This window comes from Polistes fuscatus, unplaced genomic scaffold (assembly GCF_010416935.1).
Source record: "Polistes fuscatus isolate 324 unplaced genomic scaffold, CU_Pfus_HIC Scaffold3, whole genome shotgun sequence".
Taxonomy (NCBI): Eukaryota; Metazoa; Arthropoda; class Insecta; order Hymenoptera; family Vespidae; genus Polistes; species Polistes fuscatus.
Window position 1 is genome coordinate 7,651,089 of NW_025113107.1, and position 18,187 is coordinate 7,669,275.

At 30.8% G+C, this 18,187-nt stretch overlaps 3 protein-coding genes and 1 long non-coding RNA gene across 6 annotated transcripts; 3 read left to right on the forward strand and 1 right to left on the reverse strand.

Moving 5' to 3' along the window:
- Positions 1-105: 105 nt before the first annotated feature.
- LOC122519620 (cell cycle checkpoint protein RAD17) lies at positions 106-2,735 on the forward strand. 2 transcript variants are annotated; one of them, XM_043639202.1, is made up of 9 exons: positions 106-610; positions 699-1,083; positions 1,158-1,314; positions 1,437-1,562; positions 1,634-1,812; positions 1,904-1,993; positions 2,075-2,265; positions 2,343-2,461; positions 2,559-2,735. In XM_043639202.1, the coding sequence occupies exons 1-9, from the start codon at positions 575-577 to the stop codon at positions 2,671-2,673; spliced, it is 1,398 nt and encodes a 465-aa protein (XP_043495137.1). In that variant the 5' UTR covers positions 106-574; the 3' UTR covers positions 2,674-2,735. The 2 variants fall into 2 exon arrangements, with proteins under 2 accessions (XP_043495137.1, XP_043495138.1); XM_043639203.1 differs by lacking the exon at positions 106-610 and having other exon boundaries at positions 999-1,083; positions 1,162-1,314.
- Positions 2,736-3,147: 412 nt separating this feature from the next.
- LOC122519621 (transmembrane protein 70 homolog, mitochondrial) lies at positions 3,148-4,337 on the forward strand. Of its 2 annotated transcripts, none has more exons than XM_043639206.1 (3): positions 3,148-3,405; positions 3,595-3,769; positions 4,026-4,108. In XM_043639206.1, the coding sequence occupies exons 1-3, from the start codon at positions 3,295-3,297 to the stop codon at positions 4,028-4,030; spliced, it is 291 nt and encodes a 96-aa protein (XP_043495141.1). In that variant the 5' UTR covers positions 3,148-3,294; the 3' UTR covers positions 4,031-4,108. The 2 variants fall into 2 exon arrangements, with proteins under 2 accessions (XP_043495141.1, XP_043495140.1); XM_043639205.1 differs by having other exon boundaries at positions 3,153-3,405; positions 3,595-3,924; positions 4,026-4,337.
- Positions 4,338-4,550: 213 nt separating this feature from the next.
- On the reverse strand, positions 4,551-17,466 carry LOC122519622 (ankyrin repeat domain-containing protein 12-like). Its single transcript, XM_043639207.1, has 9 exons — positions 16,412-17,466; positions 15,503-15,709; positions 10,750-11,169; positions 8,066-8,196; positions 7,374-7,877; positions 6,415-6,941; positions 5,707-6,247; positions 5,128-5,583; positions 4,551-4,935 (listed from the first exon to the last, which is right to left on the reverse strand). Exons 1-9 carry the CDS (start codon positions 16,533-16,535, stop codon positions 4,756-4,758), a joined length of 3,090 nt encoding a protein of 1,029 aa, XP_043495142.1. The 5' UTR covers positions 16,536-17,466; the 3' UTR covers positions 4,551-4,755.
- LOC122519623 lies at positions 14,858-15,738 on the forward strand. Its single transcript, XR_006304326.1, has 3 exons — positions 14,858-14,966; positions 15,115-15,255; positions 15,525-15,738. It is a non-coding gene; the product is annotated as an uncharacterized LOC122519623 (long non-coding RNA).
- Positions 17,467-18,187: the final 721 nt, after the last annotated feature.

An 18,187-nucleotide genomic window follows, 5' to 3' on the forward strand; every position in this document is an offset into this window, starting at 1 on the left:
CTTAAATAATTTAAACAATTGAACAAATATAATTATCAGTCTTGACCAATTTAATGTGTTTATTATGCTTTATAAAGTAATAATAATTTAATATTAATGTAATAATTTAATAATATTAATATGATACAATGATGTAGAGTCTCTATTACATAATGTTTTTAATATAATTATATAGCTTTTTCAAACGAAAAATATGATTTATTTGTGTAATTGATTTATAAACACAATAGAATAATAGTATTAATAATACAGATTATTCGTTCCTTCCTTTTGATATAATAAGTTTTATGTTATACAGTTCTAAAGACAAAACAAATACACCTTAGTAATTACTAATATAAGTATAATAAGGTTAGTTTCTGTATATGTAACTATGTGTACCTTAACCTAACTTTTGGATTACCAAAACAAGTATTTCCAAGATATGTTATTCTATCTTTGTAATTTGTCTAAAATTGTTTTAATAAATAAAGTGTTTTATACAAATTCTACGAAAATACACAATTATATATAATACTGTTAATTAATCATTAAATAAATAATTTTTGTATAAAATATAATAATTATATATTTTATGAAAAATCGTTGTTTTGACATGAGTAATAAAAAGGTGAATAATCTTTAACATATATTTATAACAAATATTTATCAAAAGATTTACAGCATATTAATTAAATAAATATTATTTTTCTTTAAAGATAAATAATAGCTGGCTAGTACCATCATTTGATTGTGACACTACAAATAACAAATCTTTGAGGAAAGGGAATTATTCTCAAAGATCTAATGATCATATAGAAATTCATAATATTTCTTCAAAAAGAAAAAATATTTGTAACATATCAACATTATTATCTAATTGCGAACCAAAAACACAAGCTGAATTGGTTATTAGCAGGCAAAAGAAACAAGAAATTTTAAACTGGTTGGAAAACAAAGCGCATAGAGGAAAACCAACCGTATTAGTTATTTCTGGTCCATCGGGTTGTGGAAAAACCATTTCTATCAAATTATTAGCTAAAGAGTATGGATTTGAAGTTACAGAATGGATTAATTCAATAGATCAGTTAATGGATGAGAACAGTAAGATTTATTTAATAAAAAAAATAATTAAATTTAATATTATGTGATCCTATAAATATAGATATTTTAATTAGATAGGATAATGACACAGAGCAATAAATTTGTGGACTTCATGGTGAGAGCTACTCGATACAATTCAGTATTAACCAATTGTTCTAAACGACTTTTATTAGTTAAGGATTTTCCTAACATATACTACGAAAATAAAGAAAGTTTTCATTCGATGTTAGAGTAAGCCTTTACTATCTGTTTTGTATTTATATTAATTAAAATTTTAATTATATCTTAAATCATCTTATCATCATATCATTTTATTTGATTAGTTTCTAAATATATGAATATAATGATTTCAGAAGATACTTTGAGTTAGGAAGAGATCCTATAGTATTTATCTGCACGGATACAGAAGGAAATTCTAAATTATTACACACTCTATTCGTGCCGCATATAAGAGAAAAATTTGATATCAATTTCATCAGGTAAACGTCTCTTCAATTTTTTTATTAATTAATATTTCAACCTATATTAATTTGTTTTTTGTTAATTGCAGTATTAATCCCGTTACACAAGTATCTATGAAAAATATGTTGAAAAGAGTATCGCCAATATTAAATTCTGAAGCTGCAAATATGTTACACATAACTCAAGAACATATCGATGAAATTTTATCTAACAGTATTGGCGATGCTCGCAATGCTTTATTGAATATCGTATTTATTTCACTTAAAGGTAAATATAATTTATGTTAATATATTTAATAATCTCAAAATAATAAATCAATTATTTAAATTCATGTAAGAGAATATATTTTTTATTATAGTACCGAAAGAACTGGTGAAAAATGAATGCACTAATCGTAGTGAGAGTTTGGGATTATTACATGGAATTGGTAGAGTTATTAATCCTAAAAGTAAGGGTAATAATAATATAAATTAGCAAAAATATTAGAAATATAATAATGCCATCATAATATTAAACTACCAAATTTTAGGGATACAAGAAGAAAATTCATGGAAATTTGTTCATAATCCTGATGAAATAGCTGAATATTTTCAATCACAAACAACTACATTCCTATATTTTCTTCATGAAAATTATTTGAATACTATTAGATTGATTGAGGAATCAGATATAAGTGCTAACGTTTTAAGTTTGGGAGATGTTTTGAATTCAGAATGGCGTGTATGTTTTATTTACTTATGATTATGCTATCATATTAAGAAAATAGTATATATAATTATTTTTTATTATTTTTTTAGGATTTAAATTTGAGTAAACTTAGTTTATCTCTTTGCATACGTGGTATAATGGTAGCTAATGAATCACCTGTAAGTGGATGGAATCCAATACGCAAACCACAGTTTGACAAAAATCTTGCGTTAGTATATTATTTACTTTAAATAAATAAATAAATTTATAGAGATTATATGTATATATATATATATATACAATATACTTATATAAATATTTTTTAGAGGAAATTCTTTAAACAATGTAGAAAATCAGTGGTACAAATCACTGATTGATAAAGATAAAGACAAAAATACAACGATTACGTCTGATGTTGAAATGGATGAAATAAGTGATTAAAATATTGTATCAAATACCTAAAATTTGGAATACGTTTAAATATAATATTTTTTATTTTTGTATTTCTTGCATAATTTAAATCATATGTTAGAATTTGTTCTAATTACATAGTAATTTGTTCCTTTTATATTCCTTAGTATAACATAAAAATTATATTTTATAACTTTTATATATATATTCTAATGAATTTAATATTTATAAATAATACAAGAATAACAAAAAAAAAATGTTTTCAGTATTTATATATAAATATTTAATTCATTTATGTATTTATATATATATATATATATCTAGAAATGTGTTAAAAATTTTGTAGTTCAATTTTCATCAAGTGGCAGGTCGATCGAATATATGAAATATATATATGTCGTGTAACAATACAAAACAAGTAAATAAATTTAAACTCTCTTTTAAAATAAAATAATTGATTCTTTGTAAATAAGTATAATTATCGAAAGAAAAAATTATACTTTTAATTGTATATAAAAATTATATATAATTATTCTTTCTAATAAATAATAATTCACAAATTGTATATACTACATTAAGATGTGCTAAGTATCTGAGCGTGTCTTTCGCTTATAAAGTAAAAATTGTGTTTTAATATAAATTATCGTAAAAATGTCATTAATACTACGAACTAATTTACGACATAAATGTCAAATTTATTTTCAAGAGACTAAACATTTAGGATGCAGTTTTCTTCGTGTGAACCACAATAGGAATTTTAAGGTTAAAATGCAAATTTGGAAATGATGTATTTAAATGTTTCAGCTTTTTCTACAATTTTGTACATAAATAAGTAAAGTAATTTAATATTTATTTAAATATAGATTTATCTTAACGAATGATTAGTATTTAACTTGTAATATTTTATTTTGGACAAATATATATATATTAATGATTATATATTTTTTATAGAGAGCTGTTCATAATGATCAAACAATCTCTGAAGAACAACCTATAGAAATCTATCGAGGAAATCTAAACAATCGAGTACGTAATGTGAAAATATTTTCTTTAGGATCATCAGTGTGTGCACTTGCGATACAACCATATATCATTAACAAGGCTATTGTAGTGGACAGTATGGCAGGTATCGCAGGATCTATCTTTTTGGGATTCACTTCAATTTGTACGACATTGCTTTTTCATCTAATAACAAGGAATTATGTAACAGTTATTTATTATGATTCTAAAAGAGACAAATATCTTGCCACAACTTACACCATATTTCTTCGTGAAAATAAAGTATTAAAAATATTTTCAATTATTATTTATACAATGTATATAAATTTAAAGCAAGATACTTTGTACGAGCAAGTTATAAATAATAATTATATATATTACAGATTGAATTTACACCAGACGACGTTGTAGTACCAAACATTACTGGTATATTTACAACGTGCTTTATTAAAGGAAAACCAGTGTTATTTAATGATCAGTTTTTCAATGATGTCGGTCATTATTATAGAATAATGGGATTTGATAAACCGATAGATTATAAGCTAAGTAATACTAATTTAAATAATACAACTATGGAAGAGAATTTATCTGAAAAGACTGAAAATAAAAGATAAATGTATATATATATATATATATATATGTAATATAATATAATATATATATAATTAAATATCTCAAAACATCCGTCTTTATTATACACGTTTTTTTCTTATTTTTAAAATTCTATACATTATTATTTATTTATGATACATAGCTCAATATTTACAAACCAATATATATCGAAATTAAATATCATTTTTGCTTTTTGATATGGTAAATGTTGTTTCATTTTTCATTATAGTTTAATAATGAGAATAAAAAAAAAAATAAAATAAAAAAACTAAAAAAAAAATAAACTTCGTAACAAATTTTGCATTTGTAAGCAATCAAATTTTTGAATATTTTCCAGTGTTATTTCACATACTTAATTGTAAGAACTTCGAATCTATTTATAATATACTGAACCAATAATGAATTTAAAAATAAAAATATACAGAAGAGCAAAATTCTTAAAGTTAATTTAAAAATATAGAATTGAATCATAAAATATAATAATTTTTCAGTCGGTGTATACTAAGCAGGTAATAAATCAAAGTCATCCGAAACATGTACCATTGGTACATGAATATCTTCTATTTGAGGTGTTGCTTTGAACTCGCACAGTCCAACTTCTTTTAATTTCCACTCCCAGTCCATTTTTTGAATGGCATATAAGGAGTCTGCTTCAGTATGATGTCTTAACAACATCACTTCCTACAACAGAAAAGAAATGCGTTCATTCTGAAGAATAGTTAAATTAACATACATGTATTGTTCTTAAAAACTGATACGCAAAATTATGACGATCAAATCAGTATTAGGCACAGAAGAATATTTTATTTTAACTTGAATTGTAACAAAATTCATATGTACTTAAATATATCAAAGCAAACAAAGTTCAGGTACCTTTATCTTTTCCCATTTATCATCGACATCTTGTAGCCAACTTAAAAATAATCTCCCGTTGTATCTACTGCGTGCATTTCTATCTTTTTCTTCTTGTTCTGGTGTAATAACGTTATAAACTTCTTCATCTTTAAGAATGGTGCAAACTGAGAATGGAAGTGATTGATTGGCAAGAGCTCTGGCTGCTCTACCATGAACTCGAAGGATTTCTTGTTCAACTGATAATACTAATTTTTCTTTCTCTACGACGTGTTGCATTCTAAGCCGATATCTCTCTTTTTCTTGTTCTATATACAAATCTTTCATAAGACTTTGCAAACTAACTGGTGGATTAACATTTGGTTCATTGTTCACATTTCCAGCTAATACATATGTACAACGATTCATCAAATAATCTTTAAAACCTTGCGGAGGTTTTGGTTGAACCGGAAATAGGCTTTTTCTTCTTCTTTCAATCTGAAAAATACATTGTTGTTGTTGCTAATTCAACAAACAGATAAAACTCATCACAATTTTATATACCAAATTTTTAGCCAAATAAATAATAAGCAATATACGTAATCATTCTCCAACTCTTACTTGTTTTCTAATATTCAAGTATAATTGGAAACAATTAGTAATAGGTTGATCATGTGGATGTACTTCTGGTCCTGCATTATTAGCTTCTGCTGCTTCATTAGCTGCAGCGACGGCAGCAGCTTGTTGCGCTTCCTTATTAGGTTTCATTTTCCTTTTTCTAGGATGTAATTCGACAGGGGCAGATGAAGCATTGGTATTAGAATTGGTAGATGAAGTTGATGCAGTATTATTTTCAGTACTTTCTGCTCCCGTATCTTTTTGATTTTTCCCTGTGGATTCAGTATTTTTTTCTGACTTCTCTGTAGCTGTGCTTGCTTTATTTACAGTTCCGCTGTTAGATGATTCAGCAGAAGTGGGTTTATTAGACTCAGAATTGGTGTTTTCAGGAGGAGGAGAATGATGCCTTTGTTGCGGTGAAGAATTGTTAGACCGATCGGCTGTAGGTACAGGTAAAGGTGATGAGTTTGAGTAGTTGCCATTACCAGCATTAGATCCTGACACCTCTTTTGATGCCGTAGAACCATTGTTACCATTACCAGTTCTATAAACATAACATAGTAATCGATAATAATGGCGTCAATAAAATAAAAACCTGCAAAATAAATAAAAAATAATTATAAGAAATTAAAAAATTAATAAAGTTTATCTTCTGCAATCAAAAAAATCACAATTAATTCTTATTAATTAGATTACTACTATATAATTTACCTATGCGAACTTCTGAGAACTCTTTGATGATGGGTCGACCTTTCTTCCGAGTGTAGGGTACCTGTAAAGTCTTTTTTATCATCAACCTTGGTTCCACTTCCATTTTCAGTAGGACTAGTTGTACCGCTAGCAGATTGATTTTGATCTTTATCAGTAGAGTCATTACTATTAGAACTAGGAACGACATAAGGCAACTGATGACTTCTGTTAGATGTGTTCTTTCCATTTCTATTACCCTGTTCTTGTTCAGATGTAGTACTCTGTGGTATAACTATTTTCAAAGGTGGAACTTTAGGAGCCAAACCAGAATCAGAACTCTTAGAACGATCATCTTCTCCATCGGATTCAGGTAATACAGATGTTGCTGTTTTTGCATTTGTTGTTGAACCAACAGGAGTATTGGAAGGTTTTGGACTGCTCGCCATCGATGCTGTACTTGGACTTTTTCTATCCGCAATATTGGAGACCGTATTTTGATTATTTTTTCCAGATACAGTATTGGAATTTTGCTTTCCAGATTTCGTACACTGTACAGAGTAAATGATAACAATTGCGTATCACAAAAGTATTTAATAAATCTTAGAATTTGAATAATACAAGGTGGGCTAAAAGTTTTTAAGCAATGTTCAAAATCAATTACTCATCCAACATTTTTAAGATCTTATGGACTCTATTTAAAATCACGTCTACCAGCAGCACATGATTTGTAACAATATTTCAGTGAAAAATCTCGCGTTAGGATTGAAAGATTATAAATGTTCATAGAAGCGAGATGAGGTAGTCATTCCGAAGATCAATCCTATTTAATATATACATGATCTCCCAACGTCGATCTTAAACGAATTTAAATCTGTGGTTTCTTGAACCGATGTATCACGACTGGAAAATTAGCTTAGAACGTTTGGTTCATCCTGTATTATCGTGATGATAAAAAAAAAAAAAAGAATTAAGATGATTACCTTATCTCCTGTATTAGTGGCATTTCTACCAGTACTTTGTCTTCCAGTTGGTGTATTTTTAGCACCTTCCTTTACATTTTCCATTTCTTTGCGTTTTTTTTTCTTAATTTCTTCGTCTTGATCTTCGGCATGATCACCATCGTAAGCCCGCTTCGCGTTGGGTGATGTAGTCGTCGATGAAGTATCATCAGAGGTCGAGGAAGCAGTATTGGAATCGTTAGTTGTAGTCGTCGAACTACTGTTTGTTGTTGCATTGTTACTATTGTTTTGACCAATCTGGCCTGATAAATTTTTCCCATTTTCTTTATCCTTTTCAGGATTGGGATTTGGTGAAGAACTCGTGCCTCTTACAGGGGTTGGTTCTTTCGAGCTTTTAAATTCGTAAACATCGCTGTTGTCCGCGGAAGATGTTGCATTTCCGGATCCATTCGATCCAGAAACATTTGTGATAGACGATGAACTACTCAATGGCATCTTCGATGATGATTCCATTTGTCCCTGACTCTGATAATAATATACAATAATTAATATATCTATTTACAATTTTTCAATGTCGATTGCCTATAATTTATTCTATTTAAAAAATAGTAAGAAACAGTTTTTTAACAAAATGAAGAATGAGTTGCAAATACTAATCCAAACTTGAATTAAACAGAATTGAAATTTATTTAAAAAGAAATGAATTTATTTACCTGTGCGTTCATAGCACCCTGGCGGGAGTTTGAAGTACCCCCTTTTTTCTCATCCCTCGCTCCTCGTACCTGGTTGAGCCGGAGCGTCACCCTCGGCGAGCTTCCAGACTGCCCGGTTCCCGATCTATCGACTGTGAATATACATCTTTTATTAGTTTATTCTTAGAGAAAAGAACAACAAGATAACAGAAAACAAATATCCATTAAAACCAATAAAACGTGAAAATAGTTTACAACTGACTATTATCAGTGACATTTTCTTCATCATTTATCTACGAACGTATTTAACAGAAATATATTTCATTACTTTGTTACCTTTTAACCTACATTTCAATATGCAAATTAATCCAAATTTTACATCAAATTAAAAGTATTATTTACAACAACGCTCTTAAATAATTAGTATTAGAATCTTTAATTGTAAACAAAAATTAATATCAAAATCAAGTTGTTGAGAAAATTAATTTTTTTTATTGTTATTATTAGAATTATTATTGTTTTCTTTTTATAAATGTATTAACATACGTCATATCTATTTTATCTGATTTTATTTTTTTTATGATCTCATCGTTCTCTGAACCGAACGAAATCGTGCCAAAAAGTAGATTGATGCTTTTACATATAATGTCCGAAAATACATCCGCGTCGTTGGTCAATGAATTCTCTCGTTCGTATTTCCCGAAAAGAAATATTTCTAAATCTATAGAAATAAATTATATTTTTTACTTGATAAAAAATATTCGCGAATATTATTGATTCTATTTATTATTATAGAGTTTACCGATCGAGCATATTCCATTATAAACAACAACACGCGTACCCCACTCATTATTGTCATCGATCAAAATGATTATCATCATCGAATAATACCTTGTCTTTTTATTTTATTTTTTATTTTCAAAAAAGAAAACAAAAATCGGAAAAGAAACAAAGAAATCGACATTGTCAGTGTAAACGTGAAAACAAATGCACCGAAATAGTAATAATAATAATATATGATAATGAGATGATTATCACTTTAAACGAATATTATCGCAAGATAGAAAATAGTATCGACTCACTTAAGTTCCTAAACTAGGTAACTCAACAATGTTGGATTGATTTACTCGACGAGTTCACGAACGACACTACAGCGACTAAGAATAAGAATAAGAAGTAGAAGAAGAATAAGAATAAGAATTTCGCGATGTAGTAGTCAGTCGTCGTCGTAGTTGTCGTTGTCTCTCTTGCAAAGAGAAACATATCACGTGGGTGACGCACGATCGACTATCTTCGTGTTCGTGTTCCTTTCTCGGATATTTTCGACACGATATTATACTACGATAACGGTTCATCACGATTCTCAGTTTTGACATGAAATTGGCAGCAAAATATAAATAACAGTTTTTTCATCATCTAAATCATCGTCTTCTCCTTACGATAGAAATGTTTCATATTGACAAAATTAACTAAAGAAAAAAACAAAGATGTAAATAAAAAATAAACTTAGTGCTAAATGATCGATAACTTACACGATTTGATCTGATATAATTTTTCACCCTCTCGAAGGTGCGATCACCCTCGTCGCCGAGTGTCGATGAACGCGTAAGTGCACCCAAAGAAGCCTAAGCATGAACGTGAACGTGTCGCACCGTGCCGTTCTGTTCCGAGTCGTGCCGAGCCGCTTAGGCACGCATATACACGCGCGCGTCATCCATCCATACGGATATATATATAATACCTAACCATACATATACTTGCCAGTCACAGCATGCTTCCGACCTTATCCCGTTTATCCCTACCACTTTACCACCTCGAACGCATTCTCTCACGGTTACCCCCACTTCTTCGACCATTCTCTCTTTTCCATCCTCTTCACAGACCTATCCTCTCTTTCTCTACGTACTCGAGTATCCTCCACTTTACCACCATGCCCCGCTAGCCCGTTTTGATGATGACTAAAGCCAAAACCTTGCTTACTTGCTTGCTCTTGTCAAATAAGACACGACTATGTTGACTTTGCATCGAAACCACGTGCTGCATTCCAACGCAACGTTTATTCGCTAATACCATGCTTCCAGACAATTTGCATTTTCGACAATATTGATAAGATGCTACACGTGAACTTTCTAACCTCAATTAGGAGAATGGGTCAAATATTCTGTTATGCATACTAACTAACTTTGTTAGTTAAACTTTTTTATGAATATCGATAGAATTGTTGATGCGAGATAAGAAAAGTTTACTGTGTAGAGTATGTTAGACAAAATCCGGTGGATTTTGTTTACATTATTTGTAGTATTCTCTACATGAAGACTATTTGAAATCCTCACATTTTTCGATTTTAATTCATTTCAATCGATGATCGTACGTGAAACCTTAGATTGTTCTTGATTGGTTTCTTTTGTATTGTACCCAAGGGATATAAGCTAAACGAAAAATAGAAAACATCAGATGTTCAATCCTACTATTAACTTTTGTTTACTTTCAAATGCGGCACGTTTCCAAACCGGATGCATCTGTTGCAGATTTTTAGAAGAAATAAAAGCTTGACATTTTTATTTGCGGATTTTTGAGATAAACAAACTTGATTTTAATTTTGTCGAGATTACTAGAAATATATTCGTTTCTTAGGGATAGAGGAATAGATTGTAAGATTATAAATAAAAGATATTATTTATAACAATAGCAAATGCATAATTTACCTTTATTTTGTGGTGGTGTCCTCCGCATTTCACAGGGGGCTCCACTGTCTTCGGCGGCGTGCGGTGCAGCGGCTGACGCACTTCCTGTCGTGCGTTGCTGCTGTTGGTGTTGATATTGTGAGTGATGATTGTAATGTTGCTGCTGATAAATCGATGAGGAAGATTGTTGCTCTGTTTTCTGTTCGTTCGATGATGACGTTGACGTTGATGATGTTGTTGTTGTTGATGATAATGATGATGTCGTCGTTGTCGTCGTCGCTGTAGTAGTCGAGACGACCGTAGTTATAACCGGCGTAGCATCCGGGTTCTCAATTTGAGGAGAACAATTTGGACTATCAGAAGTAGTGGTTGTAGTAGTTGTTGTATTTGTACTTGCACTTGTCGTCGACGTGTCGTTAGGCGAGCTTGCAACTGGAATGTCTGTCAACGCGAAAACAGTAATGAAATTTCATATAAAAATATTAATAAATTTATTTTTTTAAAATTATTATAAATTTATTTAAAATTATTAAGATCTACGTGTACATATGCGTTTCGTCTAGAATCGAAACAGTAACGATACTTTTGACAAAGTAGAAAGAAACGTCAAATCGGGAGAATGCATCGTAATCTTAAAATATTTTGTCTTCTGGACAGGAATAAAGTAAGATCACGATTTAATAGTCAAAATGACGTGTACCGAGGTTCTCGAAGACGACTAACTTTTTTCCCCCATAAAAATGTTTCCATAAAGATAACATGATCGAAACGAGTTATAGGACGCTAATGCTGGAAGGAAAATATGTAGTACCGTATCGACGTATATATGTTCGTGAGGATGTAATAACCTTGAAGAAGGAAATATTTAGCTCGTATCTCAACGCAAATTTCCGGCTAGTCGATTATACGCTGCTGTAGTTGTTCACACTTCGTTTTGGCTAATAATCAATTCTTCTTCCTCTTTGTTCCGATGTTCCGAAAGCGAGGAGCCACCACACAGCCGGCGAATATCAAATATACGCCAAATCTTAAAGAAATTTCGATTCCTTTCGATTTCATCCAAATGAATGATCATCATCATTCTTTTTGCGCGTCTTTGATAATTCTAATTAATTTTATTTTTATATTATTTATCGACTTTTTTCCCATTTTTTTTTCTCAAAATTATCGAATTTCGTTCTTGATTAGTATTTCTTTGTTTTTGTTTTGGTAAATAATTGTTTAGTTATTCTTCTCTATTACTACTTATTAAGAAAAAAAAATGTGTATCCTTGTTTCGCGAACGAGAGAAAAATCGTCACGCCGCAATTATCTTCGTTGTCGTTCGAGCGAGTTAATTCACACGTTGCGACATCTGACGTACAAACGAAGAAAACCGTTTACACGACGTGCTCGACGTTCACCCAAGCACAGCCCTACACAAACTGGTGGCCATGTTGTATCGCCCTACTGATGATTGGCTCGCTTTACCCCCCCACCCTCTAGCCCGTCTACTTATACCCCCCTTATCTTCAATCCAAAATGCAACCTCCCACTACCCCCTTTTTAATCGCGATAGGCTGATCCCACGAGTTTGCGCACTTCGACATTTCCGTATTTGTGTTCCAAACGTGTCTCTTCTATCTTTGTCCTTAACTCGACGTTTTAAGGATTTCTTAGCGCGAATTGCATTTTAAATGCATTTTATCAATCAAATATGCACATGAATGGAACACTGTCAATATCTCTTATTTTTACATTATAACAAACTTACTATATTAATTGGTATTAAGCAGCATGGTTTGGTTATGCGAATGAATGAATTATGAAATATTTTGATCTTCGTATTAATCATGTTTCTTAATGCTGTGTATAATAATAATTGTATATTATTTAGAACTCGATATCTATATTAGTAAGATTATGTAAGATATTAAGTCGATAGATTCACTTTATTCTCGAACTTTGATTATAATACTATTTAATTAACTTTGTTTTTATCATTTTAAGAGAAAAATTTTAAAAATTTATTCAATAAATTCATTTATATAATATTGATTCGAGTTTATGAAGCATTTTTCATAGAAATAAATATCCTCAACTCGTAGTCTTCTTTTTCATACAAAGAAAAAAATTACGATCGATATTCGATAGGATTGATTACAAATCGTAAGAAGAGATTCGATATGTAATATCGCATAAAACTGATTTTTAAAGAATAATATTATTCGCTTATAACGAAGGAAAAAGGTGAAACAGATATTTACACGCAGATAAAAAGCACGCGTAGCACACAGCACTGGCATTTTAAAGAGGATAGAACAGCGTAAGCGGTACTTCGACTATTTTGTTTTTATTATTAATCTTGGATTCATAGAAACACTAAATAATTATTCGCCATGTTCATTCAACATAAAAATATGAAAAATGTAATAAAAATCAATTTTGTATTTCCCTTTAAAAACTTTTAAAACTTTAACCTAAAAAGTCTGGGAAAAGATTAATTAATTGTCAATATTACTTATTCGATATTGCTATCATAGAAATAATCCTAGTTATGTAAATGTGCATACATACATACTGACACATGTATTGAAAAGTTTGCATAGAACTTTTATCGGTGCATTTAACTCGATGCATGGTACTATCATTGAATTGAATCAAACAATGGTCTATGTCCTATGTACCCCCATTGATCTTCTATTTTCTACGAATGCAAACAAAGATAGCCGACACTATATGAATTTGATTTAGAAATTCAAATCCGTTTTGATACAATCGTTGAAAGAACAAAATACCTACATTTATGAATTTTTTTATATAACACAATAGTCTATTCACTTTAAAATACGCGGGCAGCGCCCAATAACAAGCGTCTTTTGTTTTTCAACGTTGCTTAAAAAATTCGTTTAAATTAAAATTAATTTGTTTTAATTTGTTATAAAATATACCTTGCCATTAAACTACGCATATTCGTACTAATGTTATATTTAATATTCTATTTCTGAGTATAACGCTGCAGTAATGAACCAACAATTTATCTCAATTTAAAAAATAAAAGATAGCATCCGCAAAGTTAAAATTATGTTCCATACAAAAAATCATAAATTCAATGTAATAAATTATAGAAGCAAAAACAGAATAATTAAGAAAAATATAAAAATTCTTTCGAAATATTTCTAATGAGGTCTTCAAGCAGATCGTACGTATTAAGTGTACGAGTATATGAAACACATACACACACAACACACGTTCGCCTTTAAATGCGAATTCTCAACTAACTTCACGGATATGTTGGAAACTAAATTAGAAACCTGCGCTTATTAGAAAATATTTACCGTTACTCGATATATCATTTAAAATTATACAATAAATCTTTATGCAGGATGAGCCGAAAGTTCCAAGGTAATTTTAAAAATTATTTACTGAATTTTCAAGACTTTTTAGGTTAATTTTTTTATCAGATTGTAAAATTATAAATTTAGGAATTTTCGGACCACTCTGTATATATTGTAATGGTTAAGGATTAAATGATAGTTTACTATTCAATTATAGAAAGCGATACACACATAGATACATGTATGTAACGCTTTCTATTACGATATACCAATATCTATCCCAAATACTACGTGGTCAACTAAAGTGAACACATTCATGCGTGATTCATTTTAGTCGGTTTGCTACGATGAATCATTTCTATAATGAACACGTAAATAATGAAACATTAAATAGAAAATGACATAAAAATAGCGAAAACATAACCTAAATTTTAAATGCAATCCAAAATTAAAGAACGAAATATTGATGAAAATATTGTACAATTAATTATACTTCCTCGTTTTGATAATTATTTTGTTGCAATCCAAATATTTTTATTCATAAATTACTCTTGAACAAAAAATATACTTTAATTATTAACGACGGTAAAAAAAATATATTACATTTATCAGAAATATTAGCTGATTTTTGTAGAAGTGTTTTTCGGGTGTTCGTAGAAAAGAGGAAATCATTGGTCGTTAGTACATATGTAATATATACCTATTATAGGTATGTCTGTAGTACATAGATAGATAGATAGACAGAAAAGGAAGAAGAGTCGTGGGGGGCCCTACCTCGAGTATTGATCTGTAGGAGAGTTGTATGCGGCCACCGTTGCTACCGCTGCCAACGCCATAACCGAGTATAATACTGCCCGACACATATACGACATACGTCTTATTCGATATAGAAGACTATATATTTGATTGGCCAATAGTTCTGTACGATTTTCTGCCGTTTTATTTACTTAAAAAATATTTATCAATATATATTTTAGAATGTTGAAATTATTTAAGAAACAATTTTAAACTATTATATATAATTATTAATTAAATTAAACCGTACGAATTTTTACTGTTATTTACTTAGAAAATAGACCGTTTAATTACTGATTTATATATGGCAAAACACAACCGAAGGTTGATGTCCAAATTCGGAATGACCGTTCAATCAACTGTTGTAACTGATTCAAATCTTATGCAGAATCTGAGGAAAGCTACTTTTATCTCAGTATGTATATTTAAAATTTTTTAAATTATTTCTAGAAAATATATATATTTATATATAATTTGTAAATAAATAATACGGCAAAAACGCACGGACTTATTGGTCAACCTAATATATGATATATATATAGTTTTATCTGTATACGTATATATATGGATATTTATTTATATATATTGAAATTGGCCCTTTTAGTACTTTGAGCACTCTTCAAATTAAAAACATTGTAAAAAAAAAAGAAATTATAACTTACCGCTTGCTTCCTTCGCATTCAGATCGTAACCATTTACGAGTACTGGCCGCACGCGGAAATCTTCCTTACGGCCAATCGACGATTGAACAGACGATTCTCCATTTTTATTGGTCCATCGACCTTTGGAACCTCGCTGTTGTTGCAACGATGATGATCTCGAACTATTCGTATTATTTGGTCCTGTTGTATTTTCTGAACGATTACCACCTGAAAATAAAATACATTTATCAACGTGATCTTATTTTATTATATTAACAATTTTTTTTTATTGAGTTTCATCGAATTTCTGTACGAAAATGTTAATGACAATTTGGAGAGAAAGTAGAATTCGCGCGCAAATTATATTTGAAAAAAAAAAACAAAAGAAAAATTGTTAAGTAAAAAAGATGATAAGTCATTGATTATTTTTGAAAATTAATTGAAATAAGCAGTAAAAGATCGGAGAAAATAGGTCAGTGCAATTTTGATGAACGTTTTTTAAGTCGCGCGAAGAAGGAGAAGGCAAGTAAGAACGTTTTTGGAACGGATCCCGGCCACAGAAATTCCAATGGTTAAAAGCGAGAGAGTGAGAAAGATAGAATATACGTGGGCGTGCGCACGCACGCGGCGCCATTTGGCGCGCTTCCGCGCCAATTTTCTGCGACCTGTCACATGGGTCACGTAGATCTTTTGACCTATGCGCGATCCAGAAGTGAATAGAACGATTCTTTCCGAGACGAAGGTAGATAATATATATGGGGATAAGATAATTTGTGGTACAACTGAAATATTTAATCGCAAAAGCTGTTAGGAACTAGGCGTATGGAACGGAATCGGGGGTTTGCTTCCGTAATGTTTATTGCGAGATATAAATAATAAAAAATGTTTATGGTATATTGCTTATAAAATAATATTCTAAACGTAACTCACCTGATACCATTTCCTGGGAAGTCATTTGCAGAAGAAGCGCGAGTTGTTGTCGCTCAGACATCCGCGCAGGGTAACCGCGGAAACGACCGTTACCGCCTGCGGGCATTCCGTCCTCATAACTCATATAACTCTCAACAAAATAACGCACGTGGATTCCTCGTCGTAATTATTAACGAAAGGAGACAAATAATAAGGCGTCCTACGTATTTTAGCCCTTATCGTTTTCGTTCTCCTTGTTGTTCCCTTTCTGATTAATATCACTGTTACTACTGTCACCGTTTTCCTCGTCGTCTTTTTCCTTCTTTTTATTGTTGACGTTGACGTTGACGTCGACGTCGCCGTCGGCGTCGTCGACGGCGTCGTCGTCGTAGTCGTAGTCGTAGTCGTTGTTATTGTTTTGTTCGCGCTCGTTTCTGTTGAGACGTTGCCGTAATCGGTGTCGGCGCCCTCGCCGTCGCCGTCACCGTCGCCGTTTTTGTCCTTTTCCTTTTAAGTCGTTTCGCTGACGCCGTTATTGTTGTCGCCCCTAACTTCTACCAACCATCACTCTCCTCGACCTTGTCGTTCTCCTCGTTCTTGCAATTCCTTCTTTTTCTTTTTTTCCTCTCTTATATCTTTCTTTTTCTTTCCTTTTTTAACTCCTACTCCTTCTCTTCTTCTTCCTCCTCTTTCTTCTCCTCCTCCTTCCTCCTCTTTCGTTCGTTTTCTTCGCGTTCTGTTGTGTTCGCGATCGTGGCGGGCCACGAGCGAATATAACCTAGAAGCACACGATCACTTCACGCCATTTTGAGGCGCCGCGCGCGCACTGATACGTCCGATCAACGGTCACGCGATACGCTCCGAACACTTACCGCGCCAAACTCGATCGCGCCTTACCAATTATTCCGATCACTTTTTACGCGCTATTCGCACTCCTACTCATTTCTTAACGACTATGTTCTTCAGCGATACGATGTGAGTATGTACAATCGAATGCTGTGAACCCCCTTAACCCCCATCCCCCTCTTTCCAACGCACTTTTGCAACTCGAGCTACAGAACATAATATGACGCAACAACAACGATACGTTTTTCACTTCTTTGGTTGGTACGACTGATCACTGTGCAAATCACAATGGCGGAAATTTTAAATCTCCGTAATGGTACAAATGAGAATACTTTATGAATAGTATTTGTCAAATAATATTGTATTTTTATGTCGCACAGTTATTGAGTGATTTTTTATTTATAAAAGATGATTAAATAAATGATAATATTAATACGGTAAACATAGTAAATTAATTTTAATTAATGGAAATAAGATTTACACATTTTTTAGTGTTGTTATCATTTCGAGAAAGATGATTATTATAACGAATATAGAAATAAAACCGTTATGAAAAATTAAGATAATTTTATTCCAATTTAACGAGAAACTTTGTAAAGAATATATCGTACACCGATTATTATTTATATAATAAATAATAGGCCATATTAGATTGCTATAAATATTAATTTCATATCTTCTTTAGCTTTTACTGTAAAATGACAAAGGTAACTAATCAAATTTATATAGCTTTTTTTTTAATCTTTCCATTTACTTGTTCCTTATCTTTTTTTATCTCACATGCACTTGCACAGTATCTTCCTTATTTTTAAGTCGTTTATGTAACTTGTGTTTTTATTGTAACGATATTACAATGTAATTACGAATGGTAATAATAATAATAATAATAATAATTATTATTATATATAATTATTATTATTATAATAATAATTATTATTATTATTATTATTA

Bases quoted from the DNA above. Each gene is read 5' to 3' on its own strand.
- LOC122519620 (XM_043639202.1), top strand. From the start codon at position 575: ATGAAAAATCGTTGTTTTGACATGAGTAATAAAAAG. The intron at 1,994-2,074 runs GTAAGGGTAATA...ACCAAATTTTAG, and splicing joins TAGAGTTATTAATCCTAAAA to GGATACAAGAAGAAAATTCA. The intron at 2,266-2,342 runs GTATGTTTTATT...TTATTTTTTTAG, and splicing joins TTTTGAATTCAGAATGGCGT to GATTTAAATTTGAGTAAACT.
- LOC122519621 (XM_043639205.1), top strand. From the start codon at position 3,295: ATGTCATTAATACTACGAACTAATTTACGACATAAATGTCAAATTTAT. The intron at 3,406-3,594 runs GTTAAAATGCAA...TATTTTTTATAG, and splicing joins ACCACAATAGGAATTTTAAG to AGAGCTGTTCATAATGATCA. The intron at 3,925-4,025 runs GTATTAAAAATA...TATATATTACAG, and splicing joins TATTTCTTCGTGAAAATAAA to ATTGAATTTACACCAGACGA.
- LOC122519622 (XM_043639207.1), bottom strand. From the start codon at position 16,535: ATGAGTTATGAGGACGGAATGCCCGCAGGCGGTAACGGTCGTTTCCGC. The intron at 8,197-10,749 runs GTAAATTATGCA...GTATATTCACAG, and splicing joins GACACCACCACAAAATAAAG to TCGATAGATCGGGAACCGGG. The intron at 4,936-5,127 runs GTACCTGAACTT...TTTCTGTTGTAG, and splicing joins ATAAATGGGAAAAGATAAAG to GAAGTGATGTTGTTAAGACA.